The following is a 26,234-nucleotide window of genomic DNA, read 5'->3' as shown; positions in this document are numbered from 1 at the left end:
ATCTAAAAACAAGACAAAGCAGCTACTGCTTCTGGGTGGCCACACCTTTAGTTTCAGAATCTATCTTAAGAGCAAATGACAAGGGCCATTAAGTAGGTTGCCCTGTTTTTCAAATGAATGGAAACTTTGAGACAATGACAACTTTCTAATAACAAAGAACCAGGTGGCTAGCATTCACTTTGACTTGCTGACATTCATAGCTTTCTGCTCTTGTCATTAATTTGTTAGGGCCAAGTTGGAGTCTAAAGTGAATTTCAGAACAGTGTATCTAGTGCCCCTTCTTGATTTGCTTTGTGAAAAGTCAGACAGCCTTCTCCAGAGGGCTTCGGAGGGGAGGACAAGAGTTTCTGGCAATAGTTAGGGAGTGGGGAGTGAAATGGAGGACGAGGATGGACCGAGGCAGGCAGCGTTTACACGAATAAGGAACAGCTTGGATTCTCCTCGCGTACAGGTACCGCCTCTTATTTTAACGCAACAACATCTGGAATCAACTATGTACAGTTTGCAGTACAAGCGAGCGATTGGAATAATACTGCTGTGAGGTGGAGCAGTGCTTCCCAAACCACCTTCCAGGTTACCTGGTGGCCTGGTAAAAGGCCGACCCCTCCCCCCACTCCCAGGCCTGCAGGTTAGGGTGGGGCTGCGGATTCTGCATTTCTAAAAAGCTCCCTACTAAGAACCAGTCTTCGAATAGGAAATATTTGATAGCAGAAAGATAGCATGATGGGTGCAATTCCACTCTCCCCTCCCTGGATTCACTTTAGCTTTTCGTATTCAAATGAAGTTCAAAATGGCTAAATAATCCTCTCGTCGGTATCCACCTTCCAGCCCTTCCAGCCCTTCCAGCTCACACAGCAGTACATGCAGGGCTTGCACACCTCCACAAAGTCATGACTCGCAACTAGAATCTGAAAAACCTGGGCACTAGTGGCACAAGTGAAGAGAATAAAATGAGAGTTGGGAGAGGAAGGGGCAGGGCTCTGTCAAGGCAGCAAAGCTGCTGCACGTGAAATTTAAGTGGAACTGGAAGAGCGGGAAAGATCACCAGAGAGAGAATTCACTCGCAGGAGCATCTCTGAAGACTGCGGAGAGCCAATGAGTGGCCAGGCAGATTCCCGGGAAGTGCAGGGATGGGCATGCGCAGGCTGGGGTTCGAGTCCTAGCTCCACTGCCCATGCAGCTTCTGGCTGACACAGGAAAGGCAGTGGGCCCCTGCCGCTACTGTGGGAGAACTGGGCGGGGTTCCTGGTTCCCAGCTTTGGCGACTGCAAGCCAAAGCAAAGGAGGAGGGGAGTGAACCAGTAAATGGAAGCTCTCTCCCTCAAATAAAATTTTAAAAAATAGCCAATTAAAAAAAAAAGGGGGGGAAATGGCAAAAGAGAATAGAAAACCTCAGGAGAAAATGACCAAGGCAAAAACAATCCCAGTACAAATATTCCATCCAGAATGCATCCAGTCAGCTCTTCGTGGTGACTCCGACATCCAGCTCGCAGGACTCTCCTGTGGGAAGGGACTTTTATGCCTATGCTGGGGAAGAATACAGGCCAGTCCTCCTTTGGCTCAGTAATTAGGGCCAGCTCAACATACTGGAATATTCCCTTAGACTACCAAAGGGCCTAAGCGTTAGCCTGACTCTTCATGACACCTGAGTCACTTCTTCAGAACCAGGCCCGATCACGTATCACCCCGGGGAGGGCTCTGGGATGTCCTCAGTGCCCCGGAACTCCACATGCAAGATGGTTTCTTTTCATACACATACATTCTACCCTGGAAGTTGCCAAGGCAGTCAGTTCAAAACAGCCAGCTCCGTCATCAACACTGGAGAAGGACAGCTCCGAGGCCCGGCTGGCACTGAGCAGCTCAAACACCCAGCTGGCTGCCGGGTTTTTTTTTTCACCCTTCAGGCTGTGGTTCTGGCATCCACTCCACTGGGACAAGCAAAACAAACAGTGCCTTCGGTGTTGTGTCTGTGGACAACTCCCGTTCTCGTGGTCCTGGCCATTATCTGGGAGGGTGACAAATGCACAAACCAGCTCCGCCTGCGAAGCCCAACGAGCAGCCCGTGTTCTTACAAACATCAGGGTTTTCTTCCAGGCAATAACCCAGAAGGTTATTGTCTATAATTTGCTTCTGCTACCAGAAACCAGAAAACAACCCACAAGAATAAGAATCCATCTGTCACGGGGTCATCATCTCTCTCTCTCTCTCCCACCCCCCCAAGCCATGGAAATCAACGCGAGCCACTTTAAATAACAGTGTTGAATGATGGGGCGCAAGCGGACATCATCGCCATCGTCATTTTGCAGCTACACAACCTCAGGCTTCCATGGGTGAGGAACCTCCCCACGGTCACGCAGGCAGAAAGTGGCCCATCAGAAGCCACCTCAGGCGGCCTGGTGCACAGACCCGTGTCCTAACTCAGCCTGAGTCTTGCTCCCTCAGTTTTGCTTCTCTGCTTGGTTTCGCTCTGTTCACTCGCCCTGCCTGGGCGTCCTCTCCACCTGCACCCACTTCTGTCTGCAATAACCTGAGGCATGAACACTGACTGACAGCCTGCTTCCCCTCCAGCGCCCAAGCCACCCCAACATCTGTCTTCCGTAGCAAAACAGGGAGCTCCTCTGCGGCTTTCATTTCCTTGAATGCAAGTAACAAACACCAGGCCAGGCACAGACCTGACCAACACATGTCCCTGATGAGGTGGGGTGAGTCAGGTAGTCCTGTGGGTATGTGCAAATCCCGGGTGACATGACTCACTTTGTTATTTCAGAGTATGCTGACCTTGGCTTCTCTGGCATTGTGCCATCCAGTTTCAACACTGCCTTGTTAACGCCAATGCAAATGAGCGCTGCCACCGTCAGCAGTGTGCTTTGACAAAGGTCTCCTCCCTGTACTTCTGGAATCTCCAGCATTCCACAGAAGCCTGGCAAACACTGCCAAACCCAGTGCCTGCGATGTATGGGTTCTGATTAGGACAGCGACAGAGTGGAATCTAATAGAAGCAGTCCCACTTGGCTTGGCTTGAGGTCACTGAAGAGATTACTCTAAGCCTCCTGGGAGATTAGGTGATATACCATTCCAACAGGATCATCGGAGAGCGCTTTCACAAGTCTTCCCAAAATAAACACACTCATCCTGTTTAAGAAAATAACAAGCCCAAACCAAAGAACAAATTATTAAAAAAAAAAAAAATCTTTTGAGGACTTTACTTAAAAATGGGCAGCAAAGCAAAAAATATATAAATTATAGTAAGAAACATCTTGATACACAAACTTTTTCTTTGTCACTCACTAATATAAGACAAATTTGGAGAGTATATGCTAGGAGCTTTCTCTAACTTCATGGGTTTTAACATGTTGCTCTCAAAATGCTACTGACACCTTTGTGAAAATTCAACTCTGCCTGACCCTGCCACAGAAGCACGCAAAGCATCAAACAAGCGTGGCCCTTCAGCAGGTTCCCAGTGAGCCACCAGGCACTACAGGTGGCTACAGGCAGTTTTTGGAGTTCCAGCTGCCATGGAGGGTGCCTCTCTGCAGACCTTGTGGGGCATCACTAACCTTCCACTAGCCTCAGCTCCTGCATTTGCAAAGATAACTTCCTTTTCCCCAATATTAACAAGTGAATATAAAATTACCCTTTTATGCAACAGGAATGTGTTGCATGCCTGCTGTGTGGAGACACAGTCTTCCTGGGACACAAAGCCAGCCAAGTAATTCCATGGTCCCAGGGGAATCAGGCAAGAACTGTAAGTGGAGGAGCACCCATATCAGTGCTGGATTTGCACTTCTCAGCTCGGGCTCCTGACTCCAGCGTGCAGCCAATGCGCATGCTGGGAGGCAAGGATGACGTCTCAGGTCGCTGCTTTCCAGCCACGCATGCAGGAAACCTGGCAAAATCCCTCTCACCACTCTCCCACCCTCTCTCTGCCTCTCAAATTTACAAGTACAGTAAAATAAACTACAACAGGACAAGATTACAAAGTGCTGGATGCAGAGGAGACGAGGAGAGAAGCTGGCATTTGAATCTGAGAACAGACCACAAGGCGGCTTGAGAACAAGACAGATACAGTCAGAGAAGAGTGCACAAAGCAGAGGGTAACCACAGATCAAAGCGACTTCACTCTACAAAGGATGCTTCTTCAGTTGTGTAACCAGGTACCATACAAGCCCTCCTAGTCGCTCCCTGAACAGGAGTCTTCTGAAGGCGCCCCTGGAATTGCAAGTCCAATGAATACGGCAACCGCCACGGAGAGAACAACCCATGTGTGTGCAAATGCATGCAGACTCTAAAGTGACAGCAGGAAGAAGACCCTACCTGGAACACATCTGTTACAAAAGAAATTTCCTTAGAGGTGGAGGGTCCCCAGGAACCCCTCCAAACAAGCTCATCTTTTATAGTCAATCCTAGTTTTCAGGGGGCACAGTTGGTATCAGAGAACTGCAGGAAGGCAGTAAAGCGTGTATCTGGTTGCCACTCTGGGGAGAAGGTGGGGTCTGAGACCTGAGCAGGTAGTCCTGCACGGCATGGGGCTGAGGGCTCTCCTCCCAGCACCTCCACCAACCAGGCCAACATCTCACGGGAGGCACCGCCTTCTGAAGCAGCCTGGTAAGGAAATGTGCTGTCACTCTCAACACGTATGCTTCTGGACACCTGCCTAATAACACTGTAAAATCATTCCAACCACCTGCCAGAGCCAGCGCCTTCCCAAGGCTATTCCACATAAAAGACATCAGAACGGACTCGGGGGGAGGAGAAGGAACACGCCTGGTGGACATCATCTGTGCCCCTCCTCCACACCCCCATCACTCTGCCTCGCCTCCACTCCATTCCTCATCCGCATCACCTTGCTCAATCATGCCTTGATTTCCTGTCCCTACACCCACTCGGGAGTTCTTCCCACTATACCTGAACGCCAAATTTCCACCATTTCCAAGACCTAATTAACATTCGTTCTATGAAACCATCCACATCCAATGAATTTCATTCATCCTGAAAAGAGTTGGCAATCAAGTTGGCAATCTTGGGCCCAGCCTGATGACTCAGTGGCTAAATCCTCATCTTGCACACGCTGGGATCCCATGTGGGCACTGATACGTGTCCCGGCTGTTCCACTTCCCATCCAGCTCCCTGCTTGTAGCTTGGGAAAACAGCCGAGGATGGCCCAAAGCCTTGGGACCCAGCACCTGTGTGGGAGGCCAGAAAGAAGCTCCTGGCTCTTGGAGTTGGATCAGTTCGACTCCAGCTGGTTAAGGCCACCTGAGGAGCGAACCAGAGGATGGAAGATCTTTCTCTCTGCATATCCTTCTCTCTGTAAATCTGCCTTTCCAACAAAAACAAATCTTAAAAAAAAAGAGTTGGCAATTTTCACCTGTTTTTTAAATTTTAAAGCATGTGTCTTTACAACCTACTGCTACCCTCCACAACATGGATGCATCTCACAGAACACTGAGAGAAAGCAGCCAGACACAAATTGTTCATACCATATGATCCCGTTTATAGGAAACTGAGAAACACACAAAATGACTCTGGTAATAGAAGTCACCGAAAGTCTTGCCACAAGTGGGGAGAGGGAACCATGAGGAACTCCTGAAACTATGCCCACCCTTTATCTGCAGGGTGGTGGCACAGATGCACAAACATAAGGGTACTTGTAAAAGCTGATGGAAGATAGAATTAAAAGATAAGTTTATTTTGGTTCAAGATATTAAAATCTGTGCATATGAACGGTCCTTAAAATTCACACAAAATGCATATTATGAAAAAACTCCGCATGGGATTGTTAGTTATTTAAAAAGATTTAGAGTTCTAGTTCATAGGATATTACGATATTATTACGCGCAGCTAATTCCCGCAATCTGGTTTGTTACCGTGAGCTGAAACACTGTGGGAATTAGCTGCGCGTAATAATATCGTAATATCCTATGAACTAGAACTCTGCCAATCTTTTAAATAACTAACATTTGGTGCCATGACTGGTCGGTTTCCCCCGGCACTTGGCCGCGTGGCCTTTGGGCCTTTGGGCCTTCGGCCATTACCGGGACTGAGCCGTGAGAACTGCGATCTGTGTTAACAGTCTTCATTTGCGCCACCGAGACTCATCAGCAGCCGTCAGAATCCATCTCCATCCGCCCGCTGATTCACAAATTCATCTCCAACGGCCTGTTCCAGCATTCTCTACCTCCACGTGGCCGTTCCTGAGTTCATCTGACCTGACGGTGCTAGCATCTGCCTCCATCCAGCAACGACACAGCCTAGACGCGTGATCCCTGGTACTCCATCTCCAAGTGGAGCACACGAGGTATTCCCCATCTTTCCGAATGCTGAGTTGCTGCACGCATACACTGTTATAGGTAGGGTTCCCTCTCAGCCCTTGGAGTTTTGGGTGCGGCTCGGCACATTTGTGCTCCCCTAACCAGGTCTGATTTTCCACTTTCGGGAGTTTTTGGGAGATCGGTTCTGTAAACCCCAGCCGGGTGCCGTGTCTCTTAGCCACTGGGCTGTAAGTCCCTCGACCACTGGGTCACTGCAGGGGGGCCCCTATACCTCCGAGTTGGGCCACTGGGCTGAGTCTGAGTTAACAACTTTGGATACAGGCGGTGTTTTGGGACCTGGCTTGTCCCTTACGTAGGGGGTGACGACCTTCTACGAGAGCCATTTTTTCCTGACCACTGGGTCGTTTTCACGGACCACCAGGTCCACTGTGTTAATCAGTCCCGAGTCTTAATCATGGAAGCTATTTTTTCATTGCCAGTTCCTCCCAACACTCTCATGGGCTGTCTTCTAGCAAATTTAGAAACCCTTCAATTGGCTCGTTACCTAAAACGTAAAACTAATACGCCTCTGTAATGTGGATTGGCCTCAGTATTCCCTAGCTAACTCCTCCAAGTGGCTGGTTAATGGCACTCTGGATCCAGACATCCTCCAGAATCTAGCTGACTAGTGTGTGCATTCGGAAAAATGGGCAGGAGGTCTCATTCCCTCTTCACTCTCCGCTTTCTGTCTTTTCCATAGTTTTCTAGCCATGAAGTAGGAAACCCCAGTGCCCTCTTCCAGGGCTCTGGTGCCACGTGCTTTCCCTATCTCTTGTCATCTAAGAAACCTCCATCTTATCCTCCATCTGCAGTCAGCCCCACCCCATCCCTCTGTCCGCCATCTTGCTTTTCTCTCCCTTCCATCCCCCTCTGTCTGAAGGTCTCCGTTTGCTCTCCTCACTGGGTAGCAAAGATTTTCTGTTTAAAACTTTTTTTCTGTTTTAACCCTTGGCCTAACTTGCTCTCCCAGTTTCTTTTGACTTGACCACACCCAGCTACCCTAAGGGCCTAAATTTCTCTAACTTTCCCTCCCACCCCTTAGCTTTGAGGGGTGGAGTAAGAGATAAGTGATTTAGCCTTTCTTTAAAAAAAAGAAGAGAGGGCCCAGGCGGCATGGCCTAGTGGCTAAAGTCCTCGCCTTGAAAGCCCCGGGATCCCATATGGCCGCGGGTTCTAATCCCCCAGCAGCTCCACTTCCCATCCAGCTCCCTGCTTGTGGCCTGGGAAAGCAGTCGAGGACGGCCCAATGCATTGGGACACTGCACCCGGAAGAGGTTCCAGGTTCCTGGCATCGGATCGGCGCACCGACCCGTTGCGGCTCACTTGGGGAGTGAATCATCGGACGGAAGATCTTCCTCTCTGCCTCTCCTCCTCTGTATATCTGGCTGTAATAAAATTAATAAATCTTTAAAAAATAAATAAATAAATAAAAATTAAAAAAAGAAGAGGAAAAGAAAAAAATGCAACTTGTTCTGTAACTTAATGTAATGTAACAGTTATATATAAAATACTCTGGTATAAAGTTGTCCTAACCCACTGTTAAAATACTCCAAAGCATAAGATAAATCTATTTGTTTTACAAGATATTTTCCAGGTTAAAGTATGTCAAAGAAGGTGTGGACAGGTTCCAACTGAAAGTATCTTTAATTCCGGTTACTAAGAGCAAGAAGTAATTCTAAATAACTGGTAACTTTAAAACATCTAAGAGATTTTTCAAAAGCTGTTACAAAACCTGTTTTGTTTTATAATGTATGTTAGCTGGTATGCATGTACATGTTTACGTGGCAAACTATGTAGTCTGTTTTAATTGACTTATAGATGAAAATCTTCATAGATGAGAATTGCTAAGCTAAATCTTTTAATTTTGATTTAAATAATTCCTTGAGATTAGGGCCACAGAGAAATCCCCCAGCTTCCTAAAATGCTTGATGAATGACTTCAAGTATATTCCATTAGAGTCCATGTAGAAAATAGATGATGTATAGATAGCAGATTCTTAACTGCTCTGACATTAGGAAAGAACTTTAGAAACTTACAAATGGGATCTGAAAGTACCCTGATATCCTCTTAAAGGGGTCACCATGGTCTCTTACTTCAGAGACCAGGAGGGGATCCCATGGCAGAGCAGAATGAGAGAGGTGTGTGCTCCTGGTTCCAGTGAGACCCCCGGAGGCCTCCCAAGTGCTCTTCATTGCAGAAGCAACGGACACTTCACCAAGGATCATCAGAAAGGACATCCAGGGCCATGTCCCAACTGCCAAGGAAGTCATTGGAGATGTGACTGCCCCTGAAGGCCAAGTACTTCAGGTCAGTCATTTCCCATTGGATCTCCCACGTGGGACGGAAGCAGCCCAGGAACCTGCACAGGCTCAAGGCCATCCATGGACTTCAGTGACACCACGGAACAGCACCCAAGAGCCCCGGGTGGTTCTCACAGTGGAAGGGAAACTGTAAGTTTCTGTCTGGACACTGCCTTCTCTGTCCTAGCTAGCTTTGGCTTCTTCCCTCTCTTACAGTGACCATCAGCGTCTGTCAGGAGCCCCAGATTAGTTTAGGTGACAGATTAATCTAGAAGCTCAGAAAAGCAGCTTTCCTAGGGAAAACTTAGTTAACCTGTAATTGTTCAGCCTGCCTCAATGACCAGGCACCTGATAGACATGTTTGCCATAACCCTCTTCAGTTTTTGCTAGACTTCACTGAGGTAGGATACCCTCACTGCCCTAAGGCAGACTTCATGTCTTGCTCATAATTTGCCAAGTTATTTGGGATTTCTCAGCTCATCTACTTAAGATTCTTGTGTTCTTCAATTGCCAGTACATGACTTGTTAGCCTAAAAGTTAGTAGATTGCTTGCCTCTGCCTTAAAGTATATAAACTTCTGTAAAACCTTGTTGGAATATTATGAATTGCTGGGTTATTGTAAATGAAAACTAGTTTAAATCTTGTGCCATCTACAATGTGACTAGTAGTCCTGTAACAGAATGTTTTAAGTACTGTGCTTTATGTTCCAGGCTATGTCTTCCTGAAACTCTTAGGGCTTACAACGATTGGTAAAGTATAATTGTTAAATCTATCACTTGCCTGCTTCCTAGCTAGATTCAAAGTTACTATAGTAGTTTCAAACATCAAATGCAATATTTGTTAAGGTTAGTCAAGGAGTCAGCTTGCGTTTACCTGTCCTGTGATGGGTTTCTATTCCGACGCCACACACTAATCCTTTCATTGTTTCAGATAACAATTTCATACAACCCAAAAGGTTTCATGTGTTCCATTGCACTCATTGGGTATGTTTCAAAATTTGGTATTTGAAGTAGTTAAGTTAAACTGATATAAATCTAGTCCATCATTTTAAACTAATGTTTACTCTGACAAAGTTTGAAACCCGACAATTCTTTTATATCTAAGCTTGAAAAGCCCAAGTATTCCAACTGGGTTTCTAACTGAACTCATGACCTGCTAGGTTGGGAAAGATTATAATTATGATTTGTTTTGTTATCTAGACTTCAAGAAAGAGAAACCTTCAAGTGCCAGGCAGTACTTCAGACATCTGATGACTTCTACTTCTACCAGGAACCTCTAGAACCCCCTACTCCTGCAGTTACTCAACAACGCCCCCTTTCAGCTCGAAGAAGCTAGAGCGGTCGTCGTCGTCCCTTTATCCCTGTTCACTCCTCTGTTTGGAAATGTGAGGAGTTAGATAGGATGATAGGTAGTCAGGGTCTCTGGTTCCTCGTGAAGCTACCCTGTCGATGCTGACCATTCAGGAGTAATGAAGAATTAAATACAAGAAGGCCTGGCTAAGAGAAAATCAACTCAAGCCACCTTTTCAATAATAACTCTTAATAACCCTTCCCTCCATTCCCATCCACTTAAATGTAAATTTTTTTTTAATCAAACCATTAACCAGTTTCTTTTGCAGGACTAGAAGCGTCCCTCCATCTCCCATTCCTCCCGCCAGGCTGCAACCACTGCCAAGAGAAAACAGCTCCTAGAAGCCATAGAGAACAATGCCCCTTTTCCTTTATATATAACAAAAGGGAGGAATGTGAGGAGTTATTCCAATATCCTTCCCTGGACCCTGCGCCATTCCTTCTTCCTCACAGCTCATGAAGTTCGCACCGGTCCAGCCATCCACCAATCAGATGTAACCTGGCATTCCACCTGAATCCCACCCCAATCTTCCAGCCCCCTCCCCAACTCCGCCCACTCGCCAATCATCCCTAGGCATTCACCTGCAGGCACCAACCCCCCCTGGGGCCGGCCCTCAATCCCTCCCAATCCCCACCCCCTACACCTGGCAGACAAAAGGCCCCCCCCAGGTGTGGCTCCCTCTCTGGTCTCTCTTATCCCTCCCTCTCTGGTCTCTCTGGTCTCTCCTCCTCTTTCCCTTCTCTTCTCTCCCCTTCTTTCCTGATCTTCACCACCTCTACCCTGTTCCTGCGCCATTGGAATAAACCTCCTAAGATACCTCGTTGCGTCTGGTGATTTCAGCTCACGGTAAAGAACCAGGTTGCGGGAATTAGCTGCGCGTAATAATATCGTAATATCCTATGAACTAGAACTCTCCAATCTTTTAAATAACTAACAGGGATTTCAAAATTCTTCGTGCCAAAATAAACTTCTTTCCATTTCCTTTCCATGCATTCTGGATGTCCTTTTATATGTAAGAATTCATGGAGCTGTAAGTGTATTGTTTGAATCATTGAATCATTTGAAATACAGAGGCCGACAGAAGAGCACTTCCATTTGCTGGTTCAGCCTCCAACGTCTGCCACAGGCCAACTTCTTCCAGGTCTCCCACAAGGATGGCAAGGGCTCAACGGCCATTCCCTACTGCCCCAGGACACTCACTTGACAGGACGCTGGAATGGAAAGCAGCGCTGGGATTCAAGACAGCCTAATATGGGATACGGGGACCCAAGTGCAACCTTCTTTAAAAAAAAATTAACTATTTCAGAGGTGGTGGGGCGGCCAGAGGGGGCAGGGGGAGAAAAAAAATAACTATTTAATTGGAAAGGTGAAATTACAAGAGAGACAGAGTTCTTCCCTCTGGTGGTTAACTCCCCAAATGGCTGTGACGGGCCAAACGGGGCCAATATGAAGCTAAGCTAGCCAGGCAGACCTCCCAAGCACTTGGGTCATCCCCTGCTGTTTTCCCAGGTACCTGAGCAAGGAGCCGGATCTGAAGTGGAGCACACCGGTCATGCATCAGTGCTTACACGGGCTGCTGGCACACGAGGCAGGGCTTTCCTTAGCAGCGGCAGCACAGCACCAGGCCCCAAGAGGAGCTTCAAGAGCTGCACCAAATGTTTGTCTCACACAAATAAGACATGAGTGCTTTCTTTTTTGAAAGCCGAGACGTTTTAACTATCTGCTCTTAGCTTGTGTTGAGGTACCGTTATGTGCAGCCTTGGTACCGCGTGGTGTAGGGACACCGGAGCTACCAGGGTGGTCAGTTCTTGCTCTTCCTGGCACATGTGGCACCCCCACTGCCTGAGTAGACACTTTTCATCTTTCTTCAACAGGGAACTCTATTGAGCCAGCCAAGTGATCAGTCTTAATTGTCAGCTTTAAAGCAATCAAGGACCTGACTACAATCATGTGTGTCCTGGGCCAGCAAGACGGAATGCTTGTTTTGTTTACTTCATGGTCTGCAACGTACTTCTCAATAGGAGCACGATCAATATCAAATAAGAGCAGTAGGAAACTTGAAACAACTGAAATTCTGTGTAGGGACCATCTGGAAGCACAGTGACTCCCCCTCTGCCCAGGAGAAAGCGTTGGCGACTTCACAAATGTGTGTTGTGAGGAGTTTCCGAGCAACCTCTCCAGCTTGGCCAACCCGCCTGACCTCTTGGGTATCCTTTCCCTGTTGGCCCCTCAACTTGACCCTCCTCTTATGAAGTAGAGGAATGAAACCATGTGAAGCAAAATGTAAACTGTCATCAATGAATTGCTTTCCAAATAAGTAAATAAATTAACAGGGCCCGGCGTGATGGCTGCACACGTGCTGGGATCCCATATGGGCGCCGGTTCTTGTCCCAGCAGCTGCAGTTCCCATCCAGCTCCCACTTGTGGCCTGGGAAAGCAGTTAAGGATGGCCCAACGCTTTGAGATCCTGCACCTGCGTGGGAGACCTGGAAGAAGCTCCTGGCTCCTGGCTTCAGATCAACTCTGCTCCAGCTGTTGTGGCCACTTGAGGCATGAACCAGCAGATGGAAGATTTTTTTCTCTGAATCTCCTCTCTGTAAATTTGTGTTTCCAATGAAAATAAATAAATCTTAATAATAATAATAGTAATAATAATAAAGCAGACGCTCGTGAAATGCCCATTTTCAAGAGCTTTCTCATACACTCAACTACTTCATCATAACGCAGTGGAGCACTCGCCTGACTTGCACTTCACCAAGAGGAAATGCAAACAGAGCAGGCAAGAGGCAGCCCAAGGGTACCCAGCATGGCAGGAGCTGCCAAAGAATGCCCTGGACTGGTCTTCTAAACAAGAGACAGGCAGCTGGTGCACCTGCTGTGCAGTCACCACGCTTCTGCTGGAAAACAACAGCTCCAAGTGGAAGCAGCGACCTTTCTCTGAAAAGCCACTGAGCCTTCCAAACCCACCGCTGACTGGTACTGCCGTGAGAGTTCACATCTTTCACCTGAGCAGCACATAGGCCGACCGCGGCAAGGTGCCCCATGGGAGGGTGTCTGTTTCATGCTCAATGCTTCCTGTAGCAGGTCAGTCTGTGGACCTACCTGAAAATCATAGAATTAAATCTGGCCAAGATGCAGAGGCAACTGAGTTTCAAACTGGGGGGGGGGGGGGGTTAAAAAACAAAAACCTTTCAACAATGCTGCTCCCCCCATAAACCTGTTTACAAGCACAGGCTCCCTAAAACAAACCAGTCCTTGGCCGATGGGACTCTGTTCTGCCCTGTGAACTACTTCCTCGGTTACATAAAACTACAAATTGCAATCTGAAGGCTTAGCAGGCTTGAATTTCCATCTTCCCTGAAAATTTATGAGGGCACAGAATTAAATTTCACTCTGGATTTTCTGTATTGTGCCTGCCAGAGGAAATATTTTTCCTCTGTGTGCCTGGCTCCATGATACTTAACGCCTTCTAAAGGTAGCACCGCACATGAAATAATTGTGTCCTATAGATTCATGTGGCTACAGTCAGCCACAGCAAACTAGTCATCAGTGGATACTAATATCACCTTAAAAAGGTATTCACGGCCTGTGGAAACCTGAGTGGAGTGGGAGAGATGACAATTGGATGATGTGATGGACACATAACTACACATATGTACTCCAAAGCATGTGACCACACACTTCAGTTGCTAAGTCTCACCACAATAAAGCTGTTTTAAAAATGATGCTATGGGGCCCGGCGGCGTGGCCTAGTGGCTAAAGTCCTCGCCTTGAAAGCCCCGGGATCCCATATGGGCGCTGGTTCTAATCCCGGCAGCTCCACTTCCCATCCAGCTCCCTGCTTGTGGCCTGGGAAAGCAGTCGAGGACGGCCCAATGCATTGGGACCCTGCACCCGCGTGGGAGACCTGGAAGAGGTTCCAGGTTCCTGGCTTCGGATCGGCGCGCACCGGCCCGTTGCGGCTCACTTGGGAAGTGAATCATCGGATGGAAGATCTTCCTCTCTGTCTCTCCTCCTCTCTGTATATCTGGCTTTGTAATAAAAAATAAAAAATTAATCTAAAAAAAAAATGATGCCATGATACACAAAAATTTTCCAGGTTTTGGAAGCTACTTAAATTCACATTAAAAGCATTGATTTTTTTTTTCTGTTGTGCAAAGCATTTATATATTACGGGACAATACAACTTTCTTCTACAGCATAGTTTCTCAATTTCTGCACGGCTGGCATTTGAGGCCAGATGATTCTTTGATGTGGGGCGCTGGCCAGTGCATTGTGGCGTGTTTAGCAACATCTCGGGCCTAGACTCACCCAGCTGCCAGCAGCACACCCTCCCCCAACCACAGCAACTGAAAATGTCTCTAGACAGTGTCATGTGTTCCCCAGGGGGCTAAAGAGCTCCTGGGTGACAGCCACCGCTCCAGGAGCTGGCAGCTCTCTGGACAAATAAAAGCTGCCCTCGGCACTCTCCCCAGTCAGACAGCTTCCTCCAGCGCAGGATCCACTACCCTTGCCCAGCAGGACATTTTACACCTTCCAGTGGCATCTCTGCACATTTTTCAGTGTTCCTTGTACCTCATAAACTGTCATCTTTTTAAAAATGAAGAATAATCCCATAGTTCTTTGCTCCAGTGGCCCACAAAGTCTGGTCTCAAATGGAAGCAACTGGACTCTCCACAAAGGTTTTGTGGCCACAGACTCAGACACACAATGAGTTAAAGCACCATACGACGCAGAGCAGCCAGCACTGGCCCAGCGAGTTTTGTATTGTAGGTGTTTCGGGGGAGTTTTTCCTCTTCTACTTCAAGGTTGAAGTTAGGCCTACCATTTCACAGATGCAACCATGGAGGCTCATGGAAAAAAAAAAAATGAAGTGGCATGCGTCCAAGATCCCACAGAGCTGGGATTGCAGGCTGCGCCCAGAGCCCTTCCTCCCACCCCAGCAGCAGCCTCTAACCTACCCAAGCTTGCAGGATGCCCAGGTCAGCTCATTTTAAATCCTCACTACTGTGCCACAGGGAGACAGCCTGAATTCACAAAGAGCAGCAGCGGAGGCTGAAGTGGGGGCTAAAATGAGTTCTTGTTCGAGGTCACACCACCGGATACCTACAATTCCAACTCAGGACTCCGCACTCAGCAGCCTGAGTTTTAACCACCACACCTTGCTGCCTTGCTCGTTTTTAAGTTAGTAGACAAGTTACATCTTACTCTAAGGGGATCTGGATTTGAGCTCCACATTGACTTGAGGCTTTTTTCCCCCCTTTGGTCACATTAAAAACCCAATCCCTTCAGCACCTGTGGGATACCTCAGACAAGAGGCGGTCGAGCTAACCTTACACAACTGCCGACTTCTTTCTTCAGCCAACAACCACATCACTCAGATCTACCAGAGATTCTAAACACATCCAACAACCACCATGAACTACAAATTCTGATAACAGCACCAGGAAGGACAATTTCTGATGGGAAGGCTGGCTGGGGGAGTGCAGGAAAGACAAGGAACCCGTGAGCCAAGGGAAGCGCTGGAAGAGAACTTCAGAGCACGGAGAAGAGGCGTCCATCTCAGGGGCCAGCCTGTGCAACAGTCCTGGGGTGCACAGGGCCCTTGCACTCAGGATCCTAGAACAGGGTCACACCTGGCAGGAGCCAGGCCATGGAAGGTCTTGCAGAGGGTCCAACAGAGGGACCTAGGACTGTCACATCCACCTTTTTCTCATCACCCTGGCTGTGTCACACACAAGCAAAGTGACTTCGAAGTAACCTTTGCCAGGACACAGTTCAAAGAACTGTACCCCGATCCTGCAAAACAAGTTTCTCCCCGCCCCCACTCTGCAGGGTGTGGCATTCCACTCTGGCTCTGAACCAGCTCCTCTTCTGTGGTGTCTGGGAAGACAAAGGCCTTATCTATTTTCTTTCAATAGCCCCTAGGTGCCACCTCCTCCATCCCCTTAACCTCTCTACTCTCTCCCATTTGTCAAGGGCCTAGTAGCAAAAGCAGAGCCAGGAGTCCCGGGGACAGGAACTGCATCAAGTGTAGATTCTGCAGCCTTGCCTCCCCTCCTGCCTAACCAAGCCCAGTTGGAAAAGAGGGAAGCAGAGCTGAGACATTTGCCCGCAGGTTAAGATTCCTAGAATCTCCAGTGCTCCCTTGGCACTCTCCCTCCTCCCCCAGGCCAGTGCTCCCTTGGCACTCTCCCTCCTCCCCCAGGCCAGTGGCCCCAGCCAATGGAAGGCTGACCGGGGCTGGCTCAGCTCCAAGCTTGCAGAACTGCTTTCGGTTTCTGCACCAGACTTCACCGTACCCACTCCACCCCGCAGAGGTCTTCAGCCGTCCCGGCGACTCCTCCAAGGCCTTCCCACCTTCCCTTACTTCAGCCTACCAAGTGGCCAGCTCTGAGGGCAGGTTTTCCTAAACTTCACTGCCACTCCTTCATGGCCCCCCTGGCACATGCATGCATCCAACCACACAGACAAAAAAAAAAGTGCCCAGTACTCAAAAGGATGAGATCTGGAAGTCCAGGTCCCAGCTCCTAGCCCGCTGGCTGGTAGTAAGCAAGACTCCTCTAAATATTTACCAAAGAGATGCTCCAAGAAAATCAGACACCTGCAGAGTCCCCCAGCAGCAGGAAGAGAAGCATTTAATAAGAGATTTGTCTTATTTGGCTTCCTATAAGTTAGGTTATAAACTGTGACCCGGAAGGTCTGAAATTATCAACACTTCTAGAACGCTTGAAGGAATCACAACCAAAGGACATGGATGCTGGCAGTTTTAGACCCAAAACTTGGACAAAGTTTTCAGATTTTAAGAGAACAGCTTCAAAGTTTCCAACGTTTAAGGAAGTAGGGAAAAAGAGGTGGCTAGAGACGCAAACCTAGTAAATAAATCTTAAAAATGAAGTCAGGATGAAAAGCCTGAGCTGCCACCACTCCCTCCAGGGGCCCAGCGTGGACAAACAGCTGAACCTGCTCTGGGTCTTGCGCACAGCTCACCCCACCTTTCTGCTGTCCTCCGCATTCCTTCACCAGAAATCCCAAGCACAGGGCATTACTCTTTCACAGTTCCCATTTTCCCCTTCTGAGCACGAAAGGGGGCCAGTGAACACTCCGGGTCCCCCGCCCCAGCTCCGGTGGGACAAGCACAGCATCACTCCTGAGCTTGCTAGAAAAGCAGACTTCAGCCCACCCAACAACACCTGCTGAGCCAGATCCACATAACCCCTAAACACATCAGAGTTTGAGAAGCACCAGGCCAGCGTCTCCATTCATTCAAGAAACACGGCCTGAACAGTTCAAGACCCACAGTAGCCCCTCTACATAAGCAGGCGGGACGCTGTGGGCAGAGGGTGAGCCCGAGCCCATAATTTCTTGCCAATATTTAAAAAAAAAAAAAAAAAAAAAGTAGTCCCGGACAGGGGGCTGTAGCAGGATTAAGAATCCTTGTGGGAAAAACCTAGACGTGCCACTGCAGGCAGGAGGGGGTGTGGGAATCCGGAAGCGGGGCACTTGACCCTGTTGGAAGCAGGAGAGAGAGAGAGAGAGAGAGAGAGAGAGAGAGAGAGAGAGAGAGGTGTGTGCGTGTGACTGTGGCTCTGGCTCGCCCGGGCCACAGGCCGCAGCAGAGCTGGCAAGGCCAAGTCCCCGCCCCCCTCAGCTGTCACCCTGTCAAAACAAAGCCGCCGCTGACAGCGCAGGGCCAGCCTGCCCACCCCGCGAGCGCCGCCCCACATCTGGAGCTGCAGCTGGGGGTGCCACAGCTGGCCTGGACAGGGCACGGCAGGAAACGAGCGTCCTCCAAACCGTCGCGCTGGGCTGCCCCCGCCCCCTGGCCAAATCCAATTGACACCCCCCCACCACCACCAGCAGCTGGGACAGCGTTTTAACTAAACAAGTAATAATACAATAATGACAGGGCTGTCACCGCGCGCCTCACCGCCTCCGCCCCTCTGCCTAGGGCGCCAGGCGCCACAGGACCCTCGCCTCCGGCGGTGCCCATCCTGCTCAACCCACAAGTCCCTTTCCTCAGCTTCCTCCGAGAGCCAGGAGTAGGGGAAGCCTCCTCGGGCCCTTCACCCCTGCCCGAACAATCGACTCCTCCCCAGGGCAACCCCGGGACATGGGCGAGAGCAGAGGGGACGGATAGTTTCCCCTCAAAAAACGTTCCCCTGGCCGCCGCCGCCTCCTCGGGAGCGCGGCTCCACTCGCGGCAAAGTGTCTCTGGCGAACTCCTACAGAGCCACAAAACCCCACAGTATCCCGGGAACTGGAGCGACGCTGGCGGGGGGGCGGCGGGAGGCAACGAAGAGGGGAAGGGTCTCCGAGGTGGCGAGCCTCCCCCACCACCTTCTTTCAGCCCCACAGGGACTCGGGTCCGAGGAGCAGCGAATGGGGCCAGGGCGACAGCAGCACTTCCGCGGTGCAGCGGCCCGGAGCGGGAGGCGGGAGCGGGGGCGGGCCGGGCCGGGGGTCCCCGCCGGGGGCCACCCCCGACCCCTCGCAGCCGCCCGGACGCAGGCGAGCGCGCACCCACCTTGCAGGCGGAGTACACTCCGAGTTTCTCCAGTTTCTTGGCCCGCGGAGCGGAGCGCAGCTGCGCCTTCTTGACGGCGATCCGGGCCGAGCCGCCGCCTCCCGGTCCTTCGGCCGTGCCCGCCGCAGCCACAGCCGTCGCCGGACCGCAGGCGCCCGAGCCCGCGGCCCCCGAGGAGCAGCCCTGCGGGGGCGCGGGCGGCGGCGCGGCCGGCTGCGGGGGCAGCGTCCCGGGCCCGTTCCCCGGCCCGCAGCCGCCCGGCCCGGCCCCGCCGGCCTCGGACATGCCGCCCCCGAGCACCGCAGGAGGCGCACAGAGGGGCGGGCGCCGCCGCCAGGGTCTCCCTCTCTCGGGCTCTCCGGTCGTCGGGAGAGAGAGAGAGAGAGGAGAGAGAGCGAGAGAGCGAGCGAGACCCTCCCCCACGCCCTCCCGCCCTGCGCCCACCCCCCTCCCCGCCCCCGCCCTGCCCGCCCGGCTCGCCCTGGCTTCGGCCCGCGCGCTGGCGGTGGCGGCGGCGGCGCAGCTTCCCCCGGGAGGGAGGGAACTAGCGGCTCCGCCGCCGCCGCCGCACACGCCCTCCCCGGCTCGCTTCCCCGGCCGCCGACACGTTCCTGAGGGGAGAGGGGGAGGGGAGCCCAGGGGTGCGCGCAGCCGAGTGCCAGGCGCACCCGGGCGGGGGGCGCAGGGCGGCTCTGAGCTGGCGCCCCCCCACCTCCACCGCCCAGCCCCGGGCGCCTCGACCGCCAGGGGGCGAAGCGGGCCTCGGGGTGTGGTGAGGGTGAAGCTGAGGGTGGGGACACGGGTTGCAGCCCAGGCACCTGCTGGCCGCCCTCCCCCTAGGCGGGCCCCCGGGCGACCCCTGGGCTCCCGAGCTGGGGCAGAGGGCACCGCCCAGTCATCTGTCCTCCCCGCCCGGTTCCACCCTGGCTCGGAGAGGAGAACACTTCCTCCGCCTTAGCTGGACCCGGACGCAAAATATATATATATGCATGTATTTTTTGAAAAGTACCCGTCCATGCTAGTCTTTTCCTTTGTTGGTAATGCACCGAAATAAAAGACAGCGTTTTCCGTTTCTCTTTTAAAATACGTCCTGCTAAACTTTTCTCACAAGTTAACAACACTTTCTTCCTAGGCCAATTTCTGAACCATATCTTCCAGGAAAAACAAACAAAAATAAACAAAGAAAAAAGACCCTTGCTATTTTCTGTAATTTTTGTTTTTAAGGTGCAGGTTGTTAAAGCAATAATTGTGTAAAATCACTGTCAGAACTATAGGCGGTAATAAAAGTTTGCAAACAAAGTTTATTAGCAGGTTCAGCTCCGGATATAGGCTTAAAAATCTGTTGCTGCTTTCCATAATGTTAAATAATTTTCAGAACTGACCCCACCAGCGTGCACGTGAATCAGGAAAGACACATTCAGCTGAATGCTAAGTCTTCAGAACTGAATCTGGCATCAAACTTAAAAAAAAAATTTTTTTTTAAGCAGCCCTCATGTGTTTTCAATGTTGTTGATGAGCCACTGCTGTGTATGTAGTAGCAGGAGTCACGTATTTCAGTTTCTCATTGCAGGGCTGCACACTCAGGTGGCCACTTTATCAGAACCAGTGTCATCAGAGGTAATATGGGCCGAAGTGTGCTTGTTATCACATTCCTGGCAAGCTTTAGAGCTCGCCTCCAGCTCTCGTCAGAGACGCCTGAAGGGCTGTCCTTCCCTTCTCTCTTGCGCAGTTCGTTTTCTCTATCCTTTCCTTGTCTGTTTTTCGTTCTTTTGACTTTTAATACAGAGTGATTTGTAAAATTGGGAAGAAAAAAAATAATCTGTCCATTTAAACAGTGCAAAAGGAGACACACCCTGCCAGCTGGAATCTGGGCTGCGGGCTGAGGCATCAGGCCCGTCTCTCTCCTATCCGCACGGTTAACCTCCGTGCTGCCTCCTCTTTCTTTTTTTTTTTTTTTCTTCTTCTTTTCTTCTCTTCTAAGAGATTTGATATTTATTTGAAGGGTAGATTTATGGGGAGAAAGAGAGAGGAAGGGGAGGGAGAGAGAGATTCCCCATATCCTCTGCCCTATAGTTCCCTCCTCAAATGGCAACCATGACCTGGAGCCAGGAACCCCACCCATGCTTCCCTAGTGGGCATAGAGGCCCGGGAACCTGAGCCATGCCCCACTGCTTTCCCGGGCACATTAGCAGGGCGCTGCACAGAAGTGGAGCAGCCAGCGAGCCGGACTACTTTCCCTGACCCACCACAGTGTTGACTGTGCCCACTGCTTCCTGTCCTAGTGCAGGGCGCTTCTCTGCCGCCTCCTAGCTGTGCTGCAGGTATGTCGCCATCGTCATCTCTGCGGACTGACAGCCTCCGAAGCTACAGGTCTCTGATCAAACTATAACACCATGACATTAGCAGATACTGATTTCCATCCTGTAGCAGTTTGCTGGCATGATGGAGTGGTTTACTTACAATCTGAGTATTTATTGGGTGCGAACAGGATCTCAGCTATTAAAAAAAATAATAGCCAGTAACTCTGATAAATGCTCATGCTAAAAGTTTTGGGGTGTGGTCTTGATGTCTCCGAATACATCGTACTTTGAGATGTGCCAAAAAATGAGAGAGGTGGGTGTTCCATGCCTGGGAAGAGCGCTCATGAATAAAGAAATAATACAGCAAAGCCTAGCATGATGGTACAGTCTCGGAAGTGGGTTCACTGTAGAGTTCTGTTTTCTGTAAAACTGAAAAAGCTCTCAACAAAATGCTGGGGGAAAGCCCTGGTTTAATATTAACTCAGCCTGCTCCTCCCTTCTCCTCTGGTGCTGGTTAAGGATGTTTTCAACCTGCCCTGAGAACCGTCACTGCTGGGTGCTGAACGGGTGTCACTGCCTTAGGCTCAAGGCCCACGATTTCCAGACCTATTCAGCCTCTGCTCTGTGAGTGCCAGAAAGGGAGCCTTCAGGGTGAAGGATTCAGAAGGCTTGCTGACACCCAGCAACCAGGCTGCTGAGACATTGGGTAGGCTCTGCACGGGGGCGCTGTAGAAGTGACGGCCACACATGGGGTCCCAGCCACTCTGCTTCCCGTCTGGCATTTCTGCTAATATGACTGAGAATACAGTAAATGGCGCCCCAAGTTCTTGATCCTCTGCCATCCACATGGGAGGCCCAGATGGAATTCCTGCTTCCTGGCTTGGCCCTAGCCCACCCTGGCTGGTACAGCTATTTAGAAAGTAAACCTGCAGGTGGAGAAAAATCTTTTTCTTGCCTTCTCCCTCTCTTTCTCTCTTGCTCTGTTACTCTGCCTTCCAATACACAGATAAAAATTTTAAGTGAAGATCAAGAAAATCAAAGGTAATGTTTCAGTTTACAAAATCCCATCACTTACTTGGGCAAAGAAGTCACATGAAGAAAATTGCAAAAGCTTCGAAAACAGGAATAGGAGGAGATCAGTAGATCACCAGAGGTATATTGGTCATGGTTCAGAATATCACATAGCTGTTATGAGGAATGACTTGTATACAAATACTGAGAATATTGTTCCGTGAACTCTGGCGCAGAAGTATTTCTTTGTATTTAGAAGAACAAGGAGAAGGAGAAAGACAGTGAAGAGGAGGAGAAAAAAAAGAATAAAACATAAAACTTGGGGAAAGCGGGACAGGCATTTGTTGAAGCAATTAAGGTACCCCTTGGGACAGCACATGCCACCGGAGGGACAGGTTTGTGTTTCCCATCCCTGTCCGTGTGCACCCTGAAGGCAGTGGATGATGTCTTACGTCTTTGGGTCCCTGTGAAAAACACCTGGGAGGCCCAGACTAAGTCCCAACCCCTGCTGTTATGGGCATTGGGACATGAGCCAAAGGATGGTAGACTTTTCTTCATTAGCCTTTTTTTTTTAAAGACTTATTTATTTTTATTGGAAAGGCAGATACACAGAGAGGAGGAGAGACAGAGAGGAAGATCTTCTGTCCGGTGATTCACTTCCCATCCAGCTCCCAGAATTACAGAAAAAAAGGAGGGGGTAAGACATTTTTAAATATGGCCCTGTCCACCACATGTTCACCAGTGAGTAGGGCAGCCTAGAAGGGGCAACCCTCAATAATCCCCACCAGGCCTGCTCCCAGCCCTGGTTTCTATGCTTGCCAGTATGTGTAATAGACTGACTCAGTCTGTCTCACATCCCATTCAGTGTGTCCTGCCTCACGTCAATGAGCATTGACACCTAGCTCAACCCAGTTGAACCCACTATCCAGCCCACACTCATGCCAGTGGGTACCACCACCTGTCCGGCCGGGCACAAGCAGCGGCTCTACCTACTGTGCTGTAATGCCGGCACTTTAATCAGAATTTCAGGGTTCCACGACCCTTGGGCTCGGTAAGAGGAATCCCTCACCTGAGATCTAGCATTTAGGAAATTCCTCATTGTCATAAACACTCAACAAACAAACAAACAACCCAGGCGTGTGGGGCATTGGGAGAGCATCTTTGTCATTTCACAGGAATCGCAGGCAAGGAGACTGGTAGACTTAAACATCCACTCTTCTGCCTAACAGCCTTCAAGCACCCGCCGAGGAGACAGACTGCTTCTCGGCTCTCGCCCTAGATTCACAAAACAAAGGGCCCCGCAGAGGAATGCTAAGTTTTTGGTGAGAGAGCCACAGCTTTGGAGTGCTGGAGTGACTTGAGTGGCAGGAATGCTTAGGTAAGAGAAAAGACAAATTAATTAACTTGTCAAACCCTCCTTCTTAGCATGAATGCAAAAGATTCTTGCATAACAAAGTATTGAGTCCCAGAATGCCAAGCAGCCGGGGCTCCCTTCTCTTTGTGCTCCAGTTGAGGATTCTGAAAAGCCTCACAGATCGGCACTCTCACAGATCGGCACTCTCGCAGATCGGCACGCTCACAGATCGGCACTCTCGCTGGGTTCATTCTTGCCACACTCAGTGGTGAGGAACGTTGTGTAATATTAATCCATTCTACCCCGAGGTGTAGATGTCGAGAGATCTAAACAATATGCATAGGAAAGATAACTTTGATTCTTTAGGTAAATAGTTGAATGCTAAATCTAAACACTAAACAGTTATATACAAGTATTTAAGAAGACTTCATTAAATTTTCTAAAAAGTTGATACAAATGGTCACCTTTATTTAAGTATCTTTGATGGAAAATTTGATTGTCAATAAAGTGCAACTCGGATGTGGCACTTCGTTTCAATAGGTTGTTTTTGAATCCTTAACAGAAAGGTAACATTCCTTAAGGCGTGTGAAAAATAAGTTTTCTACTTTATACAGTTACTGCAATTTATATTTTTTGAGGAAAATATGCCCAATATTTGTACATTTTCCTGTTAAATTTTAAACCATGTATACCTAATAACATTTTCATCGTGTATGTAAGTTTAAATTTATACGGAAAAGGAAACTGCAAGTCCGCAAGAAAAAAATTTGAAGTGTTTATTAGCATCGTGTCAGGCCAACAATGCATATTCAGTAAGCACTAGGGGACCCCTCTGCCACCCACATTCTCCATGGGTTTTAACTTGGCATGAGATTAAATGAGTTCCCCTCTTTCTCTCATCCTTCACATTCCAACTACAAACATACATATTCTGTTTGGAATTATGAAAACGGGCCTAAAATTGGGAAGACCAGAGTCTGCAGAACTGATAGGAGACGTTAGAGGAATCCGGTTGAACTAATTGAAAATCCTTTGGTAGGTGCCCCGTTCCTTAAACCAGCTGGTGCTTTGGAGGGTTCTGACACAGGTCGTGGCTGTGCACTTCTGAGCCAAGCCAGGAGTCCTGGGCACTTAGAAAGACGGGGATGGGAAAGGGAGCTTAACTCGTGCGGACATTGTGACTTACAATATCGCCAGTGCTTAGCACAACCAAATGAGCGATTCAGGAAATTATTAGCACTGCTGGCCACATTCACACCCTTGGAAAGGTCTTCAAACACCTACCTTGGAATGTTTTCACAGCTGGAACTCAGTTTCTGGAGTTATTCAGGAGAAAATCAAATTTGTTATAGCAGTCACCAAAAAAAAAAAAAACAAAGGCAGTTTGGAGGCTGACTTGTGTGCAAAGCGCTGTGACAAACGCTTCTTGCACAAGAGCCTATGTGATTTTTACCACGATGGAAGAAGCCGTTATCTTCATTTTAGACACAAATTGAGGCTCAGAAAGCTAAGTAACTTACGTGGAAGGTTCTTAACATTTTCACATTCAGCCAAAGACAATTGTGCTATTTTTGTTTAAGATCTATTTATTTTTATTGCAACATCGGATATATAGAGAGAAGAGGAGAGACAGAAAGGAAGATCTACCATCCGTTGATTCACTCCCCAAGTGTCCACAAGGGCCAGAGAGCTGAGCTGATCCGAAGCCAGGAGCCAGGAACTTCTTCCAGGTCTTCCACACGGCTTTGGGCCATCCTCAACTGCTTTCCCAAGCTAGAAGCAGAGAGCTGGATTAGAACCAGCACCCATATGGGATCCTGGCACATTCCAGGTGAGGACTTTAGCCACTAGGCCACCGCACTAGGCACTGTGCTACTGTTTCTAAGAGCATACTAAGGGCCTAAACATAATTAAACTAATTTAATCTTCACAACTACTTTTCTCAGGAGCACTTTGGAATACTATTTATAGATCAGGTATCTTCAGCTTGTGGCACAGCATGTGAAGCCACTGCTGGTGGTACTGGCTTCTCACAAGAGCACTGGCTTAGCTTTTCACTGCTCCAGGTTCAGTCTAGCGCCCTGCTCATACGCCTGGGAAAGCACTGGAAAGTGGTCCACGACTTAGATCCCTACTATCCATGTGGGAAACTTGGATGGCGTGCTAGGACCCTGGTTTCAGCCTGGTCCACACCTGGCCATAGAAATCATGTGGGAAACGAGCAAGTTGATGGAAAATCACTCTCTCTTTCTCTCTCTTTCTGTCTCTGTCTTTTTTACATCACAGCAGCCCTGTTCAGTCAACCTCTAGCTAATAGACTGACAAACTAAAAATCTTAAATTTCCTTAATTTTAACTGTTTTTTAAAAAGATTTATTTTTATTCTTATTACAAAGTCAGCAAGGAGCTGGAAGGGAAGCGATTCTGCTGGGATTGGAACCGGTGCCCATATGAGATCCCGGAACGTTTAAGGTGAGGACTTTAGCCGCTAGGCCACCGTGCCAGGCCCAATATTAACTATTTTTAAACAGCAGATTTATCTGGTAGGTACCCTATTGGACATCACAATTCAAATGGGTGAGATCAGAGCCAGTGCTGTGGCATGTCATATAAGTCTGCCACCTGAGGCACCAGTATCCCGTATGCGTGCCAGCTGAAGTCCCATGTGCTCCAATTTCCATTCAGATCCCTGCTAAGGTACTCTGGTATGGGGCCGAGCAGTCAGATCCCTGATAAGGTGCCTGGGAAAGCAACCACAGACCACCCAGCTGCTTGGGCCCCTGCACCCATGTGGGAAACCCGGAGGAAACTTCTGGTTTCGAAGCAGCTCAGCTTTAGTCATGGCGGCCATGCAGGTAGTGAGCCAATGAGGACGATCTCGCTTTCCAAGCTCTCCCTCTCGCCCCTTCTGTCCTTCATCTTTCAAACAAATAAGACTTGTTTTTTTAATATTTTATTTATTTTTATCGGAAAGGCAGATTTGCAGAGAGCAGAGACCAAGATCTGCCGCCCACTGCTTCGCTCCCCAAGTAGCTGCCATGGCCGGAGCTGAGTTGATCCAAAGTCAGGAGGCAGGAGCTTC

General features: G+C 49.2%; 1 protein-coding gene across 1 annotated transcript in view; it reads right to left on the bottom strand.

Annotated features, from left to right (window-relative positions):
* KAT2B (lysine acetyltransferase 2B) overlaps nt 1-18,857 on the bottom strand; it is an 89,851-nt gene extending 70,994 nt beyond the window's left edge. The window contains exon 1 of the mRNA XM_004588297.2: nt 18,489-18,857. Coding sequence (XP_004588354.2) covers nt 18,489-18,773 — 285 coding nt within the window. The 5' untranslated portion in view covers nt 18,774-18,857. The remainder of the gene's footprint in view (nt 1-18,488) is intronic.
* Nucleotides 18,858-26,234: the final 7,377 nt, after the last annotated feature.

This window comes from Ochotona princeps, chromosome 30 (assembly GCF_030435755.1).
Source record: "Ochotona princeps isolate mOchPri1 chromosome 30, mOchPri1.hap1, whole genome shotgun sequence".
NCBI classification, from domain to species: domain Eukaryota; kingdom Metazoa; phylum Chordata; class Mammalia; order Lagomorpha; family Ochotonidae; genus Ochotona; species Ochotona princeps.
This window is presented reverse-complemented; position numbering and strand designations above follow the sequence as displayed.